At 42.6% G+C, this 18,056-nt stretch overlaps 1 protein-coding gene across 2 annotated transcripts in view; it reads left to right on the plus strand.

Moving 5' to 3' along the window:
• LETM1 (leucine zipper and EF-hand containing transmembrane protein 1) overlaps nt 1-7,708 on the plus strand; it is a 28,338-nt gene extending 20,630 nt beyond the window's left edge. Inside the window, exons 13-14 of one of the 2 annotated variants that reach the window (XM_051619948.1) lie at nt 1,680-1,836; nt 3,842-7,708. In XM_051619948.1, the coding sequence (XP_051475908.1) occupies nt 1,680-1,836; nt 3,842-3,991 (307 nt within the window). In that variant the 3' untranslated portion in view covers nt 3,992-7,708. The remainder of the gene's footprint in view (nt 1-1,679; nt 1,837-3,841) is intronic. The other variant, XM_051619949.1, reaches the window with a different exon arrangement.
• Nucleotides 7,709-18,056: the final 10,348 nt, after the last annotated feature.

An 18,056-nucleotide genomic window follows, 5' to 3' on the forward strand; every position in this document is an offset into this window, starting at 1 on the left:
CTCTGGTGCTAACAGTGCTGCAGGTGAATTTATGTCTTCAGTCGTGCTCCTCAAGCAGTAGTTTGCCCTGTGTCATTGACTGAAAGGTGTGCAGCAGTAGGGTAAGCGTATTCATGCTTGTTGTTCTTTAGTAGTGCAGTGAGGAAAAAAATTGCAGTAAAGTCTGTTCTGTCTCTGGAGACAAATGTGGGAACAGGTCTAATGAAAGTAAGGAGATAATTTTCTTTTTGAAAATTTGATTCATTTCGATTTTAACACACTTGCAGATTTTCAAAGAGAGCTCTTTCATGGTAGTTTCATTGCAAAATAATTTTATCAACACTTCTCCAGGTCTTAATTTTACTGGACAGACTTTCAGGCCAGTGGTCATATGTTGCATGTTATGGGCACTCAAACACCTAAAAACTGTGGCTGTAATTCTCACTGTGTGTGATGATGAATGCTTTATTAATCTAGTTTATGCTTGCACCACTTTGTGTGGTTCATTAAGAGACCTTCCCAGCTCCCACAGAGCATAACCCAAACAGAAATAAGGATTCTGCTTTTGTTGCTTCCAGACTTTATTTTTTTCCGTCCCCAAGGCAAATGGTCATTTGTTTCAAATTTTGTCTAATATGATTAAGACCATATTAACGGTGCTATAGAGAAGCTGTTGATCAAAACCATCTGAATTTGTAAATTAAAATAGGATATAGAGTCTGCTTGCACTGAATGTAATTATACTTTATGTAATGGATGGTTTTGTGGATAATTTTGTAGGTAATTATGGATGACTGAAAATTACTAGTTTAAATATTGCTTAATTGTCAAAGGTATGTTGTTTTAACCTTCAAGTTGGAGTAGTCATTACCAAGCCATCAAGAGTAATAGAAGCAACAGAAGTTCAGGACATTTAGTGGCAGCTCAAGAAATCCTCCTTGGATTAATTCAGTCTGTGCCCAGAGGTTAGGGACAGGTATGGAGCTGGGACTATACTGATAAAGCCCTTCTGTTTGATATTTATTGGGTTTACATTCCTCCTACATTAGAACTTGACTTGTGCTGGAAGGTGGTTCTTCAAGCTAACAAAATGACATGGGCAAGCAGGGGCTTTAGATTGCAGAAGAATGTTACCTTGGTGAGATCAGTAAGCAGACAGTGGAGACAACTGAAATATGCTAGTCACCATATCAAGTTTAGTTCTTTCTTCTACAAAGTCTGTTTCGTGATATGAGCAAATGAAGCTTACTTTAACTAACAACTAAATTGCTAAAGTGATTAGTTCTCAGCTTTTGTTTTCCTGTGACTTCTGCTCATTTTGTGGGGGCTGCCTCTCTAAATCTAAATGGGGGACAGGTGGGTGGCACTGCATCTTTGGAAAATGGGAGTGAGAGGGGGACTAAGCACATTACATACACAGTCTGAGAAGCACAGAAACTGTGCTAAACTTTTTTTCAAATGCCAGTGGATACCTGTATTTGTTCAGTGAAGCATGTGGAAACCAAAAGTGTGCTAGTGTGTGATTCAATGGTAAGATAAAGATTTATTTGAAATCTGCTTGTTGATCAGTAACTCTTATTTTGCATTCTGTTCAGGGTTATAAATAATTAATGTTATTACAAATGACCTGTAGTGTAGTAGCTCTCAGTACTGCTTTATGTCAACTTTACTCCTTTGGAGTAACTGCTTGCCATGTACAGATTGTGCTTCCTCTTCAGGGAGAATCTCATCAGTATTACTGAGCTAATTAATGCGATGAAACAAATTCAGAAGATTCCAGAGGAGAAGCTAACTAGGATTGCAGAGGCACTAGATGAAAACAAGGATGGCAAAATTGATATAGACAATGTTGTTAAGGTAAGCCTGTGGACTGCTTAAAGAAAATAAGGTTAGCCATCCTTCAAATTTTGAACCTGTTTTGACTTAAATTCATATTGCTGTCGTCTGTAAGAGTCTTTACTTGGTGCTAGTGAGAGTTTTTGTTAATGTATTGTAAATAGATACTATAATGATCTTCATAATTTGTATGACTACTTTTTGGGGAGGTAAAAAAAATAATCTTTATCCTGTGCCTATTACCCATGTTACCTTTAAAGCTGTAGGTTTTCCTGTATGCCTATGTCAAGTTCTGTAAAGTATGGCAATTTTGTTGTGCTACTTAAGGATGGGAAGGAGCTTTAGAAGAACTATTTTAGGAATACTATTATTCACCCAAAGTCTGACATAATGTTTCTAGATACACTTTATGTCAACACATGATAATAGCTTCTCTTGCCACCTTGTATACCTTAGATATGTCATTGATACCTGTATTTCCTATGCTTGAAAGACGTCAGAACATCAGCTGTTCTTTAGGTCTGTTGTAAATTACTTGTGTTCTTTGCCTGCTTTGCCCTGTTGTCTCAAGTGGCAACATAATCTTAGGTTTTCCCTGCATTTCTCCTTAATTTTCTTTTTTTCACTTGGTAAATTTAGAGATGTTCTGAAACTTACTTCCTTGCAAGTAATTTTCCTACTCGATACAGAAACATCATTGAAAGTCAGGACACTGTGGCCAGCTACAAAATGCAGGATCAGCCTTTTGAAACACAATTTTCCTCCCTACTGAAGTTGTCCCAGTGGTGATTTTCTTCCCTGTTGCTCTGAACAGCCATTGTCTACTTCTGAATTCTGCATATAATGCAGAATAATTCTAGGAACTTGAGGAGATATGCCAAGAATACATTTGCTCAAAAGCCATGTAAAGGGAATTGGAAGTGCCTGCTAAATTATTTTTTCATTTTGTTTTTAGAAAGTTCCTCCCCCCTCTGCTTGTATGTTTTTGTAAATTTATGCCTGTTTAGTACAGTATTATCAACAGGTCTTATTGATAAAATTAAGACTATGAAATAAAAGCCACACGGACAAGTCCTGCTCTGGCATTAGCAAGTGGTGCTGTGGGATGTGATTACAAATTAATTACACCGCAGTGGAAAGATGTCCCAGCACTAAGACATAAGTCTTGGAGCAAAGATGAGGTGCTGTAAAACAAGAAGGTGGCACAACACCAGCTGCAAGCGTTGTTAGTGGAGGCTGTGCTACAACAAAGTAGTTACAAAGGGCTGTGCTGCTGTTACACACTATTTCATTATGCTGTAAAATAGGCTTTTCCCGAGATGCAGAAAAGTCTGGAAAACCACAGCAAACTGCCATTAGAGCAGGAAAGAGTTTGTATTTGCTAACAAACTGGTTTTTAAACTATTTCTTTTCACAAATGCTGCTTCCGAAGTAGCTGACTAGAAATAACAAGTTCTCTTGGGGATAGTAGGAAGAAATTATTTTCTGTGAGGGTGGAGAGACACTGGCACAGGTTGCTCAGGGAAGTTTTAGATGCCCCCTCCCTGGGAGTGTTCAAGGCCAGGTTGAATGGACCTCAGAGCAACCTGGTCTAGTGGGAGGTGTCCCTGCCCGTGCGGGGGGATTGGAACTAGGTGATCTTTAAAGTCCCTTCCCACCCAAACCATTCTGTGATTCTATGGTAAGTTTTGTCTTAAGTACTAAGCAGGTAATGAATTTGAGCTTTCCACTGGGACAGATGTAATAAACAGGTCTGTTTTACTAATACTTTAAAATGCGACTGACTCTTTGTGCTGAGTCAAAAGTTCTGCATCATTTGCTCTGCCATAGGTTGCCTTTTTCTTAATACTTCTGATATGTTTGAAGCACTGGTCGTGGTTTGAATTTGTGTTTCATGTAGGAAAAAATACTGTTTTTCTGGAACATAAGGGAACTGCTCACTGATTTTGACTTAATGAAATTTCTGAAAATGCCTCCATTATGTAAAAATTAAATGCTCTCTCAATTTAATTTCATGTTCATGTAGGTAGTAGAATTGATTGACAAAGAAGACATTGATATAGGCACCAGCCAAGTTGCTGAGATTATGGCACTGCTTCAAAAAGAAGAAAAACTGGAAGAAAAAGAGAAAGCAAAGGAGAAACATGATAAAGAAGCTGCGGAAGCAAAGAATTAAGCTTCAGAATCTGAAGCTGATCCTAATTGTAACCAAAAACTTGTATATCTTTCTGTGTCTGATAGCTACATATTATTAAAGCTTTTGTGATTATGGAAAGTATTTTGAGCTGATTCTAGTAATAAATTGTAGATATGTTTTCTGACATATGGAATGAAATTTCCATTCATCAATGAAGTGATTTACTGTCATTCCATAGAGAGGAAAACAGAATATGCTTCTTTAGCAGTGCTTCTGCCCACAAAATCATGTATTTGCACTCATTGTTGTGGTACAGTGATCCATTAAAATTGCAAGTTTGATGTATAAATTGTGTCTATAATGGAAAACTGGTTCTCATTTATTTCCTTTCCTCATTACATGGAGCTCAGCCTTGCTCTGCTTCCAACTTTTAGCTTTTGCAGAACTTAATACAAACTTTCCCTTCCATTACAACATTACATATTTTGTAACCTGTTAGTGAAGACTGGCTTCAGTAGTAGCTCTTTAGACTGACTTTTACTTAAACTAGGTATCACAAAGCTATTGCCTCACTGACAGAGAATGTGGCATTCTAATCACTTACACAAATTCATGATTATTACTTTTTTTCTGTTGAAGGGAAAATCAGACTTATTTTTCCCTAGAATGGAAACTTCCCATGAAGTTTGCTTCTTAATGGGTGCCTTAAATTTCTTAAGACTAGGAAGTAGAGGATGTTTGCTTCTACTCAAAATTCCATGAGTACTAAAGCATTGGAATCACAGGAGCCTTTAAAGTAGTTTCAGAACACAATCTGTCACATGGCAAAGTGAGTTAAAGTGTTTGTCTGAATAGCAAAATGAAAATAATCATAAGGGGAAAATGTCAGTTGTGATCTTTTTTTAAAAACAGTTATCTTTGCATGTTTGTTTTCATCTGATAATTATTTACACCGTCACTAGTTTTCTTGCCTCTCAGTTTTCATCTCAGGTATAAAATCACTAACCAGGTATAGTCAAAGTACATAAATACTTTCATCTCATGGCCTTGCTTACTGTGCAATCAACAAGTCATGTCTCCTATTGCCAGTGCTTTGATTCCATAATTGGTTTTTTAATTCATTGGTTATAGTTACTGTCTTTAACTGTGTGATTAAATGCTGACATTAGGTCAAGGTTTACTCGTTAATGTCTGTCCTTAGTCAATTTTTAAGTTTGAAATACCAGCTCTGGCATGTTCTATAATTCCTGGTAGCCTACGTTTTCCACTCTTTCTTAAAATCTCTTATGAAATGCACATAGTAGGGCTTGAATCAGCAGAGTTATGGGTTGGTTTGTTTGTATTTTTAATTTTTTAATTTTGCACCCAGTATTATAAAACATAAGAACATCCTTGATCTTGTGTACACAATAGAGAGCACATCTTACAGTGGCGCTGTACACAGTGATATTGTGGTGGGCAGTTAGTACTTACTGCTTTTAGTCATAGTTGCATATTTTCATATAAAATGTTGACTCCCAAGTGTATTTCAGCTTAACTCTGTGTTCAGTATTTATCTAGATTGGCTAAATTATTTGTAAAAACTCATTTGAAGTTAGTGGAACAAAAAATGTTTTGACAGTCTCACGGCTTGCATGATGGACCATTGTATTTAGTTGTTTCCTAAGCAGGATGTACAGTACAATTAATTCTAGAAAAAGGGTCAGTGTTTAGTTCAAGTATTGAGTTCTTATTCTGTACAGTTTGCAGAGAACCTCCTGAGAATTACTGTAATTGTGTCTGAAGTGTAAAATTGCTGTGACAAAGCTGGAATTTCACGTCAGTACGATCTTTGCAGTTAGTGTACCCCTAATGAAGGGCAGTATTCTCTTCCTTGTAAATTGAGATTAACTTGGAGATTTCAGCATGAAAGCCAGTTTGCAGATTTTGAAGATAGGACTTAACTAGGTGCTTTTTTAGGCCAAGACTAGACTAAAACCAATTTCATGAGAAAGCAGTTTTTAAACTAATTTTACTTTGTAAAAATTGTAACTAGAACAAATGGGCTTTTGAAGTACACTAAATTTTGCGGGTGCATATCTTCAGTTTGAAAACAGCATACAGTAATCTTACTTAACATTCCTGAAACATGATAAGGACACTCTAAAATGGACTGTGACCTTTCATGGAATATCAAAAACCTAAGGATTGTCTGCTACAGGGATGCAGCAGGAAAAGCTGTTTTCAAAGATTTCTTGATTCAAGTTTTACAGAGCTTTAACTATCCTTAACAGCAAATTATCAGATTTTAGTATTTGGGAGTTTAAGACACTTTGCTGCTGTTCTTTTTTTTGGTGTTTACTCTTCACTTAAATTTTCTGTGGATTAAATAAGAAGGGAGCCAAAAATAGTTGGGTTGTTTGGTTTCTTTTTAAATGAAGAACGTTCTGATGAATATAATACGTTTATTAAACATGTTTAGCTTTGGGACTTATTTGAAATTGGACGTACTGTGAAATTTTAACATGTTACTTGAAATACATTTGAATGTCAGTCACAAATGTCAGTTTCCCCCGTTACCTAAAGCATTTGAAGGATGTCATAATCAACCACAGTGAAGCATTTTCACAGGGAATATTTTCCTTCTGATAGTGAAAGTAGGCAAGCCCATGCTAGCTGGGCTTGAACAGCACATGTTCTGCAACCTTAAAAAGATAAGGAAGCCCTTGGTGACTCCCACTGTCCCAGTTGTGAACCTTCCTGAGCAGCTCTGTCCAGGAGGTACAGACAGCTCCAGCAAACTGATGGCGTGAGGACTAGCTTCAGATAACATTCTTTGTTGTCTCTTGTGTTGACCAAAAACCCAGAAGCTGCAGTACTTTCAGAGAAAGGATAACTTCGGAGTGTATAGTAACTGGTCAGAACTTATTAACTGAATGAATATTTAATCAGAAGATGTAAAGTATTTCTTTAAATATTTAAAAGCTGTGCAAGATTTTGGTGACCTCGTGACTTACACAGGCAAAGCCTCTAAGCTCAGAGTTTGGTTAATAGGTAAGACCATTGCTGGTTGCTTCATATTCAAATAAGATCAGATTTTTATTATAAACTATTCAGGGGGAAAAGTGTAAAACGTATTAAAAGCTTTTTTTAAAAAATGAGTTTAGCAACGGAGTAAAGTAGGGTATGATTTCTTTTTCCTTTAAAACAAGCAGATTATAGGGACTAGTTTATTGAAAAACTTGTTTCCATTTCATGTTAGTTCAAAAGGTGGTTTCACTGAGATTTTCATGGCTGATTTTGCATGCTGTGAGAGTAAATCTGCCTGCAAGTTATGTACCAGAAAGCTAATTTAATAGGTAGGTTGTCAGTAGGACTGCATGCAGGTGGAGAATATTCTCTTGTCAGGATATTCCACTTAATGTAGGCTTTGTTTGGGGGGAAAATTACATCTTTTATACAACTCCAAAACACTTGTACCTTTGTATCTACGTACCTTGCTAATAATTTAAACTTTAGCTACTTCATATATTTAAATATTTTTAAATTGTTTATATCAAATGATTTGGTATATTTAATGAAAAGGATAATGCCATATTCTGTTCTTTGTATGTATCCCATTTTCAGCCCCTATTACAAAGTTAAGTTGAAAGTAATTTGTTTGTGCTCTGAGCACACTGTTCCTGTGTTTGCCATAATGCAGTATAAATTTATTTAAGTTAATTGGAGCTTCTGTCCTCTGTTTAGTTATAATAAATGTATCATTTTGGAACCTCATTTCTCCATTATTTTTTCTCTTGCTTTTGATTCTTTAGTGTTCATTTCTTGCTGTTCAGATGAGATGCCAATCACAGAGCTGAATATTATAACTGCAATGTTTGGGGTGGAAGAGGGCAAGTGAAGGACAAATCTTTAAACTGAGAGTGGGTGGGTCGTGGGAGATTCAGGGGAGTTCAGGAGTCCACACCTGGGAGTATTGTGTCCAGTTCTGGGCACCTCAGTTCAAGAGAGATATCGAGGTGCTGGAGTGAGTACAGAGGAGGGCAAGGAAGCTGGTGAAGGGCCTAGAGAATAAGTGTTATGAAGAGCGCTTGAAGGAGCTGGGAATGTTTAGTTTGAGGAAGAGGAGGCTGAGGGGAGACCTCATCAGTCTCTACAACTACCTGAAAGGTCATTGTAGAGAGGTTGGTGCTGGTCTCTTCTCGCAGGTCATTAGAGACAGCACAAGAGGGAATGGCTTCAAGCTGCAACAGGGCAGGTTTTGACTGGACATTAGGAAAAGTTTTTTCACAGAAAGGATGGTCAGACACTGGAATAGGCTGCCCAGGGAGGTGGTGGAGTCACCATCCCTGGATGTGTTTAAGGGCCATTTGGATGTGGTGTTGGTGGATATGGTTTAGGGGAGAGCTTTGTAGAGTAGGGATGATGGTTGGACTCGGTGATCCCAAGGGTCTTTTCCAACCTGAATAGTTCTATGATTCTATGAGTGTTCATTCTTGCAGAAATTTTCTTGATGCATGTGGGACTGCTTGCCTGGTGTAGTGAGCTGTGCTAACCCATTCTTTCTAATACGTTTTAGGTATGAAGGTGTGGAATGTCTTAATCTTCTTTACTATAAGGAACTAATGGAGAGGTTGAGATCTGTTCCACATAGAAATAAATCTCCTTACAAAGGATCTGTATTTGGTCTTTGTCCAAATAAGGGGAGAAAACAGACCTGAAATGGTTCCAGAGATTGATTATTTTATGCCATAGCATTCCCCTCACTCCTGATTTTGCAAAATAACATTTTCCTCTGTAATCCTAATATTGTTCACCAAGTTCATCTCGGCATACAGCAGCCTTTCAACTCTTGGCCATATCCAACAGTATGTTTCTTCAATTAAAACCTGTTAATGCTTTGTTGTTACCTCTCCTCCTGAAACCTTGGCAGCCTGGGTGGGACAGCAGAGTCGGAGCCAGCAAAGTGTCCTGTGCACATCTGCTCCTTTGGACATAACTGAGCTATCTCAAACGTACACTTGTATTGCTGCTGTTTTGGGAGCTTCAGTGCTTATCTTGGCTCAGCTGTGGTTGGCACTTACAGAAATGCATAGCAAACAAAATCCAGCCCCAAAAGGTGTGGAGGTTCTGTTGCAAAGACCTGTGTTGACAAAAGTAGTCTCCTGGCTGCTTTCGAACAGGATTTGGGGATGTGCAAATATTGGATCTACTTTCTAGTGTCAAAGTATTTCAACAGATGGCTGAAAACACCCTCCTGCCTTGGGATGCTTTTAAAATAACTGAATTGATAAGCTAGGTTGGGTTGCAGATTTTTCCTTTTTTTTTTTTTTTCTTCCCCTCGAGCCAAATATCAGATAAATGGCTTTAAAAGTGGCAGAACTTGTTCCTTTTAAGCTTTTGTTTTAAAATTTTCTTTTAACAACAGACTTATTTAGGGTGAATAGGACTGTTGTGCAGCAGTGTGGTAAAACAGATAAGCAGAGAAATTGTGGCTCTGAATTTGTAAATTAAATGTGGACATTGGCAAGTGCACTTGATCATAGTTACCCATGTCCTGCCCAAGAAAGTGACTGACTTAGGATCCAGTGTGGTCTTTGAGATATATTGGTTAGATCAAATAAATTACACTGTTTTCTAAGTCTTTATTACAGATAATTATGCCTACTTATTGTTACAACCTGAAGAAAAAATGGTGGGTTTTTGGACTCTCCTGCCTTGTTGTAGGGAGGAAACAAAATAGTGGTAGCCATGACCAAGCAGAGAGCCTGGCCAGTCTGCTGGGTGTGTAGGTGGTAGGCACAACCCAAACTCACGTCTCAGAAAAGCTGAGGCTGGAAGGGACCTCCAGGGATGGTGTAGTCCAGCCCCTGCACAGAGCTGGTTTCCTGGGGTCGTGGCCTGTTGGGGCTTGAGTATCTCCAAGAATGCAGACCACTCTTGATGGACCTCTCCACAAATTGTGCCAGTGTTTGATCACTCTGAGGAGTAAAAGGGGTTTTTTCTTACATTTTCCTTGTGACAGGTGAGGATTATCTATTATTACAGATGTGAATTTGTGTATTGTCTGCAAATATACACAGAGGGAAGGATAACTGACTTCACTAATCAGAAATAATAGAAAATGGAGATACTGCTGTAACTTCACTGGGTGGAAGCTTGTATCAGGCTGATAATGCAGGTGTGCAGAAATCTGGTTGGAAATGTATGTATGCAAAGTGGTGGGATAGATATGGATAGTCCTGTGGTAGTTTCATCAACCTGAGACTTGAGAAATCTGTGTTCAGCTAACGCCCCTTCTCTCAATAGTACTTTGCTTGGCTCTCGTGCCACTGTAGCATAAAGTGCCTCCTTGGTAGTTACTGGGCAGACAAGTTCTCCAGAGCAGAGTCTCTCTGTGTGAGGAACTAGTACAGTATTTTGTAGTGATAAAGCTTTTAAACAGTAAATACAGACAGTGACAGACCATACTAAACAGTTTATCTGGCTAAGGACTCTTACTTTTCTCTCTGCTTATATATTGAAAAGTATTTCTGGTATTTTCTTGAATTATTTCTCAACTCTGATGTGAACAGGAGGATGTTTGTAGTGTGTTTCTAATTCCCCATACTCTGTGCTCACTTCCATTTTTGTGTATTATTGGATATAAATCTTTCTTAGTAGTTAAATATCCTTCACAGGTCAAAATTCTTTGGGGGCTCATTAGCATGTAAAATGTTGCCCTTGCCAAACCTTCTGTGGTTTCCAAACATCAGTTTCTCTCATCTAACTGGCGTAAAGGATTTCTGCTATGCAAGAGATGGATCTAATTCAGATTTGCCTCTTTCCGTCTAGTATTTCTCTTTATGTATATTGGCAGAGCAGAGCCCTTCATGAATGGCCTGATTTATGTCTCAGGGAATGCTGCAGCCAGCAGTTCAAGATGTCAGGTCTTCCGTGCGTGTTGGGAACGGCTGTGGATTCTCCCTCCCCTTCCTTCTGTCTTTGCTCCAGCCCAAGAACCATCCAAGTTCCTTCCTAGAATTTTCTAACTGTGTGTTTCAGATCTTTGGTTAAGCAAGATCTTCAGACTCCATCCTAAGGAGAGCTTCTGCAAGGAGCTGAAGGGCAACTGGGAGTTGAGCAACAATAAATAAGTCTGACTAAATTAAGCTTACTAAAAAAGTCACACTAAATTAAGATGGCGTGCAGAAAACCTGAGGACCTCTGCAGCCTATTCCAGATTTGCAAGCTTCACTCCCCCACCCCCCAGATGTAATCAGGTAATAACATCCCAAAGTAGTAAGTCAGCAGGTTTTTCTTCTCCATCCTTTCTATCTCCCAGCCTTTCCCTTTTGTCTATCCCTTACTTAATATGCAGGACTAAGTAGGAAATGTTTATGGAGTCCTTGTTGCACTTTAGTTTCTCAGTACCTTGCTTTGCACTGGTGGAAGTAGAATTGAAATACAGCAACCATTAATCTTTCTGGTGAACTTCTCCCTAGATGGTTTCCAGTGCTTCGTCTATGTAAAGTCAGTCATTAGTGGCCTTCATCAAGCTCTGCTCTCACCTCCCTCTATCATAATTACACCAGCTCCACCATGATCCTGATCCAGTCTCTGCACACAAGGGTTGCAAGAGCAGAATGCTTTTATCCTTCCCTTTGAATCCTGTGTGCTCTTATCACGGGGAGCTGTGTGTCCCCTTCCACAAGCCACAACATTTCAGTGGAAAATATGTTCCTAGGATGAGTCTTCAAAATCAAGAGTGACAGTGAGAGGAAGGCACACACATCCCTGTTCTTAGACTTACTTTCTGCAACCAGTTACCCATCCAAATTCTGTGATTAAACTCGCACTGAGGTCCCTTAGTGACCCAGTATGATTTAATCTGAGGTGTATGTAACCACTTGGGCCATCTTTTTCTCCACAAAATCTTTTGTACCCACTCTGAGATCCTTTTGGGTATCTAGGTTTTGGAGTCACAAATTTAAGAATTGACTATGTCAAGGCAAAAAGCACTCTTCAAATAAATGATGGGGGAGGAAGCATTAACAGAAAACCCTTTTTTGTACCTCCTAATACTTCTATGCTCAAGGGAAATCTGATGTGGAAAGTATCTCAACTAGCCAGTCTCATACAGGATCTGTATCTGTGAATGGAAATAAATGGAGTGGGGGGATCTGGTGGTGTTAGTCTTTTGGTTGTGCTTTCTTCCCTGTAATTTACTCTTGACTGAGTAGCATGCAATAATATTTATTTTAGTTTTGTGAGTATGAATGTAACCTCAGTCAAGAGAAATACAGTACATTGCACCACTGAGCTTGATACTTTTACTGAGTCATAGAATGGCAGGTTGGAAGGGACCTCAAGGATCATCTGATCCAACTTTTCTAGGTAGGAACAGGGTTTAGATGTGATGGCCCAGCACCCTGTCAAGCTGAGTCTTAAAAGTGTCCAGTGTTGGGGAATCCATCACTTCCCTGGGGAGATTATTCCAATGTCCAACTGTTCTCATAGTGAAGAATTTTCTTCTGGTGTCCAATCAGGATCTCCCCGGGAGTAACCTACTGAAGTCCTCGGTGAAACTTTGGCACTTCAAGAAAGTGGGATAAAGACTTTAAAAATTATGATTAAACAATAACACAGATGCTGATATAAAGCTGACACATCTCACCTGTGTTTTGCAGAAGACCGAGGGAGGGTGAATTGTGGCCAGCAGGTCAAGGGAGGTGATTCTCTCCTTCTACTCCACTCTCATGAGACCCCATCTGGAGTACTGCATCCAGTTCTGGAGCCCCTATTACAAGAAAGATATAGACAAGTTGGAATGTGTCTTTAGATGATCTTTAAGGTCCCTTCCAACCCTAACAATTCTATGACTCTATGAATCTGCCTGTCTGAGCACAGGGACCAGAATCACCCCGGGCTTCCCACCCCAGGAACGACATCCACGCTGCGAAACGAGACCCTCCCCCCAAACAACACCACCACCACCAAAACTCCAAAACAACCAACCCACCCAAACTCATCTGCACCCAGCTGAGCCCAGCCCGCCGCTGCTGCTCCGGCCCAGCGAGGGTTTCTCCGGGGCTCAGCGCCGCCGTCTCACTAGATGGCGCGGCCCGACCGCCGCTGCCCCGCTGCTGCACTGACCCCATCCCCGCCGCTGCACGGCCCCCCATCCCTACCTCTGCACGGCCCCCATCATCCCCGCCGCTGCACGGCCCCCCATCCCTGCCGCTGCACGGCCCCCATCATCCCTGCCTCTGCACCAGCCCCCCATCATCCCCGCCGCTGCACCAGCCCCCATCATCCCTGCCTCTGCACCAGCCCCCCATCATCCCTACCTCTGCACGGCCCCCCATCATTCCCGCCGCTGCACGGCCCCCCATCCCTGCCGCCGCACCAGCCCCCTCATCATCCCTGCCGCTGCACCAGCCCCCCATCATCCCCGCCGCTGCACGGCCCCCCATCATCCCTACCGCTGCACCAGCCCCCCCATCCCCGCCGCTGCACGGCCCCCCATCCCTGCCGCTGCACGGCCCCCATCATCCCTGCCTCTGCACCAGCCCCCCATCATCCCCGCCGCTGCACCAGCCCCCATCATCCCTGCCTCTGCACCAGCCCCCCATCATCCCTACCTCTGCACGGCCCCCCATCATTCCCGCCGCTGCACGGCCCCCCGTCCCTGCCGCCGCACCAGCCCCCTCATCATCCCTGCCGCTGCACCAGCCCCCCATCATCCCCGCCGCTGCACGGCCCCCCATCATCCCTACCGCTGCACCAGCCCCCCCATCCCCGCCGCTGCACGGCTCCCCATCATCCCCGCCGCTGCACTAGCCCCCCCATCCCTGCAGCTGCACCAGGCCCCCCATCCCTGCCGCTGCACCAGGCCCCCCATCCCTGCAGCTGCACCAGGCCCCCATCCCTGCCGCTGCACCAGGCCCCCCATCCCTGCAGCTGCACCAGGCCCCCCCATCCCTGCCGCTGCACCAGCCCCATCCCCGCCGCAGCAACCCCCCCTCTCCGCTGTTTGCCCCCTCCCCTCTGCCCCTCTCGCCACCCCCGGCGCCGGGCGCGGCCGCGGGGCGGGGAACTCCTGCAGCGGGGCCCCCGGGACGCCTTCGGAGACCGTTTCTTCCCTCATTTGAGCCTGCTCTTAGAAAATATTCGAGACTGGGAAGCAGAAGAGACGTCTGCACTGAAAGGGTTGTCGAACACGGGGACAGGCTGCCCGGGGGAGGCGGTGGAATCACCACCCCTGGAGGTGTTTCAGAGACGTGTAGATGAGGTGCTTTGGGACATGGTTTGTATCAGACTCGCTAAAGTTGCGTTAATGGTTGGACTCAATGATCTTAAATGTCTTTTCCAACCAGAACGATCCTGTGATTCAGTCCTGGTTTTCCCCATCTTGTCTGCATGTCCAGTTTCTTGTTCTGCACTCACAGGCTATTCCCAGCTTGTTAATTCTCAAATCTCTTCTTGCACCAAGGATGCTGTTAACCAAGGTCATGTTTCTTCACCCCTCAGTCCCCCCATACTCCCCATGTTTCATCTCCTCCCTGCATATCAACACAATAATGCTTGCAAACCAGAGTAAACCTTTGCTGTCCAGTCAAATGACCTAGTATAATCAGCCCAAATTAATCCCTCTTTAAAATAACAGCATCATTTTCTAGAAGGTTCTCTCATCTCAGTGTAAAATTTGACAGTGAAAGAGAATCCACCACAAACCTTTGGTGAGCCCTTGTGCTCATTTTTTTGCCATCACTCTGTGGTTTGTGGGGGTTTCTTGAGGAAGAAGGGGGAGGGGAAAGAGTCTTTAAAAATAGAAAAATAAATTAACTCCCCGCTCTTGGAAAATCAAGTAACAAAAACACAAACTGTCTCCAGTAAATTTGTCTGATCCCAGTTTCTTTTTGACTTCAGTTGTGGAAAAGCCCCTGACAATGCTGTCTTTGTGGGGCTGCTTATGGGCTGCACTAAGGTGGGTAGCTCTGGAGCTGCACACTCCCTCCAAAAGTTAGTGACCTGTGTCCTGCCCTGCCCAGAGCCCTTCCCTCTGGGCTGGGGACACGTAGCATTTGCTTATTAACTCTTCAATATTGACACTGTGACAAATGTGCTCAAGTGTGCCTTGTAGGTTGGTTTTGGGGTTTTTTTCTGCCTGCTTGGGCTGCAGAACATTCCATTTGACTCTACGTCTAGAGGTGACACCCAAACACCCAAGAGGAGAGGTGACATGTGAACACCCCTGTGAAGATACGGTCCTTTTGTGATGGTTTCCAGTGCTAATCCAGGCTTGCATCTTCCCACAGAGCCCAGCACTTTCCCGTGGCTCTAGGAGCAGCAGTGGTGCCCGTGTGCCCTCCTGTGCAAACAAAGGCAGATTCAGCTCTTGTCTCAAGGGCTTAACAAATGTGTTACTCAGAGCTACAACACTTAGTTAACAGAAACTGAATGTCCACTCTCATTTCTTTGGTATGAGGCATTTGTAGGCTCACACACCAGGGCAGTGTAGAGGGGGCTACTCACACGTGATTCAGCGGTTTGGATGCTCTGCTTCAGATGACTTGGGCATGTTTTTTAAAAATGTAGCTTCATGAAAGGGGACGAATCAGAGCATGGGAATAATTCAGGCTGGAAGGGACCCCTGGGGTCATCAAACCTTCTGCTCAGTGCAGGGCCCAGATTAGATCAGGTTGCTCCCAGCCTTGTCCTGTCCCATTCTGCTTGTCTCTGAGGATGAGGAATACACAGATCCCTGATCCCTGCGACTGGCAACCTTCATGATGATATTTTTTTCCTAAAATCTGGTGGGTATGTCCTATGTTGCAGCTGAGGTCTGCTGCCTCTTGCCCTATTGCTGTGCACCCCCGTGAAGAGTTTGGCTCCATCTTCTCTGTACCTTATCATAAGGTAGTGGCAGATTGCCATAAGGTCCCCCTAAAGCCTTCTCTTCTCCAGGCTCACCAGGCCTGACAAGCTCAGCCTTGAATGATGTGTGCTCTAGTCCCCAGGCATCCTGGTGGCCTCTGCTGGATCCACTCCAGAGTGATCACATCTTTCTTGTGCTGAGGAGCCCAGAAGTGGACCCAGGACTCAGCGTGTGTTTCATCAGTGCTGAGCGGAGGGAAAGGATTATCTCCCTCAGCTTGCAGGCAATGTCCTTCTAATGGAGCCCAGGATGCTCTTGGTCTTCCTTGATGGGTCTCATTGCTGGCTGATGGTCAGCTTCTCCAGGAGGACCTTTTCTGCAGAGATGCTGTCCAACTGACCAGTGACCATCCTCTCCTGGTACATGAGGTTATTCCTTCCAGGACCAGGGTTTTGCATTTACCTTTGTACCACTTAATGACATTCTTCACCGGTTTTCTTCACGGTTCTCCAGCCTGCCAAGACCCCTTCATGCAGCCCTCCCCTCCAGCAGAAGGGCCACTATGAACACAACGTTGAACGCAGCTCTGAACAAGAAGGGTTGAAATGGGAACAAGGAGGTCACACAGTTAATGCACGACGTGCAACAGCTGAGTCCCACTTGTCAAATTCAAGAGGTTATTCAGGGTAAAACCAGTTTAGTGCCTGGCATGGAACTGATGGCAATTTGCGCAATTACTATTATGTGAGCAAAACTACCACGTGGTGTTACAGAAAGTCTGGAAAAAAAATATTAATAAACTGTTGATTCAAATGTGAGCTAAACTCATTGACTATGATGTACTCTAAAAATAGATTTGAGCCTCTGCATAACAATAAATAAATAAATAATAATATTTCCCTGAGGAAGATTTATCCAGGTCTAAACAGAAAGTTTTCTGGCTGATATCCAACTGCTGTTGTTTTTTTTCTTCTTCTTCTTTTTAAATGTGCTGTAGTTAAGTTTCTTTTCCTTACTTTCTGGTGAGAAGTTTTCCTTTTTCTTTCCTCCCTTTCTGTTAAGCCGTGGTGTGTGCTCAGTTGCTACAAGGATGAGAATAATGGCATTCCTAGCACTGTAAAACATCAGTTGAAAAGTTTGTGTGATTTTTGCACATACTGGTCTTACAAGCTGTAAATGACCCACTCAGTATTTATACCATGAGGGGTAAAACTTTAAACAAAAAGTCATTCTTCAATTCACCTTCAAATCATGTGTTTTCTGCCCTACATCTTTTCTGGATGTGAACTATAGCAGTATAGATTTTTTTTTTTTCAACTTGTTTAACAGTGCTGGTAGCTGCAGATTAGAAGCTGTTGTACAGCAGAGCTGGAAGCCACTAGACTTTTGTCCAAAGCCAGTGGGTTATGGGGTTTTTGTTCCATCTATGGGTATCTGTGCTGTTTGCCCCAGGTCTCCCTGCCCTACAGCAGTGATTAAAACACTGCCTTGATAATTTAGAGCTACTGTTTGCTGTGAAGTGCTCCACAGCTATAGGGACTGTTCTGGTTTTTGTTTCCCTATGGTATCTAAAGTTTATTAAAAAAACAGATTAAACCCCTGATCCATCCATTTCTATGTCCAGGCAGACCCTGAAGACAGGCAAGGATTCCTTTGAGATCAGCATCACAAGGAATCGGGTGATTGCAGATCATTGTTAAAGCAGTAGGTTAAATAGTATTTTCAGATTGTAATGAAACAGAATATAAACTCTAATGATATCAACAAAAAATACACAGTGATAACTTCCATATTGAGTTCCATACTCTCTGGCTCCCAGCCCCAGAAGACTTGATTTACGCAATGACTTTGCTTATAGCTGCTGTCTGGCTACCAAGTCTTTACATCATTGTGTAGCCTTGCCCACATAGAAACCTGCTGAGGGTCTAGTATGAGCTGAAGAGTGGAAGTTAACTGTTGAAATCACCCCCCAGGCAGTGGTGGAGTCTCCCTGCCTTGCTGTCTTCCAACCCAGGTCTAGTTGTCATTCCTTGCATAGGATGCAGATCACTTTGGGGGAGCAGAATTACTTTCCAGGAGTTAACCACAAATGTGCTGTCAGCAAGACAAATTTCAGCAGCAGACGTAAGCAGGAAGGTGTGATCCAGTGCAGAAATTCCTAAAGAGGAGACAACAACTGGTGAGGCTGCAGCGCGACGGAGAAACATCTGGAAGCGATGGGAGACTCTAATCCAAGTGGGACAGTGTGACGCCGTTTGTCTGCCT

The sequence above is a fragment of the Apus apus genome, chromosome 4, assembly GCF_020740795.1.
Source record: "Apus apus isolate bApuApu2 chromosome 4, bApuApu2.pri.cur, whole genome shotgun sequence".
NCBI lineage: Eukaryota > Metazoa > Chordata > Aves > Apodiformes > Apodidae > Apus > Apus apus.